Source organism: Limulus polyphemus, unplaced genomic scaffold, assembly GCF_000517525.1.
Source record: "Limulus polyphemus unplaced genomic scaffold, Limulus_polyphemus-2.1.2 Scaffold1389, whole genome shotgun sequence".
In the NCBI taxonomy this organism is placed as follows: Eukaryota; Metazoa; Arthropoda; class Merostomata; order Xiphosura; family Limulidae; genus Limulus; species Limulus polyphemus.
This window is the reverse complement of record NW_013666999.1, coordinates 26,573-27,782: the sequence shown is the minus strand read 5'-3', so window position 1 is coordinate 27,782 and position 1,210 is coordinate 26,573. Positions and strand designations below refer to the sequence as shown.

At 36.1% G+C, this 1,210-nt stretch overlaps 1 protein-coding gene across 1 annotated transcript in view; it reads right to left on the bottom strand.

The window, feature by feature from the left end:
* LOC106463377 overlaps positions 1-622 on the bottom strand; it is a 69,978-nt gene extending 69,356 nt beyond the window's left edge. The window contains exon 1 of the mRNA XM_022390849.1: positions 323-622. Within this exon, the coding sequence (XP_022246557.1) occupies positions 323-622 (300 nt within the window). The remainder of the gene's footprint in view (positions 1-322) is intronic.
* Positions 623-1,210: the final 588 nt, after the last annotated feature.

Below are 1,210 nucleotides of genomic sequence, written 5' to 3'. Positions count from 1 at the left end.
TCCAAAATTAATGAAATATGCCCAGAAAGTTGTAAGCAAGTAACAATGTGTAGTTTAAAATTAAAATTACATTACTTCCAAAATTAACGAAATATGCCCAGAAAGTTGTAAGCGAGTAAAAATGTGTAGTTAAGAATTAAGATCACATTACTTCCAAAATTAATGAAATATGCCCAGAAAGTTGTAAGCGAGTAAAAATGTGTAGTTTAAAATGAAAAAAAAAGGCCTATTGTACGCAGAATGAATTAGTTAGCAGACTAACTTCTTCCATTGGCAATAAATGTTGTAAAAATAAGAGTGATTTATTTTATTCTTCGCTTACCTCGTTATTACGTCGGTGACGTGCTTGTAAATATTCAATTTCTGGTATTAAGGCTCCTTCGCCGTTTTCGTACATATAGTTTTTTAGCTCTTTTCGGGCAATTACTTCTACTTCCCCGATGCCTCCACGATTAAAAGCTTCGATAAGAGAGCCCCCTTTTCGATAATTTGCGAATTTATAAACTTCATAATCTTCGTCCACATCGGCTCTACTGATAATATCGTCCAACAGAGTTGATGCCACCGAAGAGGGTGTGTTGTTTTTTCTATGGGATAGGACCGTGGTGATGCGATTCCCCATTATACACAACAACGTTTCCCAGAAGTTCTAGAAGGCTGGGTAGAGGAAGGACCCATAAATCTTCGAGTTGGATAAACTATTATAAAAGAAGATTCAAATTTACGAGCGCTGTAAAACTTTCTACATGATTCTGTAAAATGATTTCTTGAGTCCACGACATTCCTATACATTTTATAAGTCGAATTCCCATGTACTGCTCGACTCTCTACATATCTACACATGCGCATTCATAGCATGTGAGAATACAGACTCCACAAAGTTTCGTGTAACATACGTTGAGGTACCCGATATGTAAAGATTTTAGCTTCTGTTGCCACGTGTGACGTCATTGGCTCTTTCATTCAACGGGCACTTAAACAATGCGATTCCTTGCAGTGGAAAAGGAAACAAGGTCGCACTGTGTTTTGACGTAGGTTAGTAAATCCAACAGCTATCTCTTGGGAAATCTGGCTGCTGACCTGTCAATAAATAATGATAAGACACACAATCGAATGAGGACTGAGAACTGTGTTTAACTCAGTATAAAATATAATTTGTATATATTTTTTATATTTCACCATATTAGGTTGTAAAAGAAATCACACATTG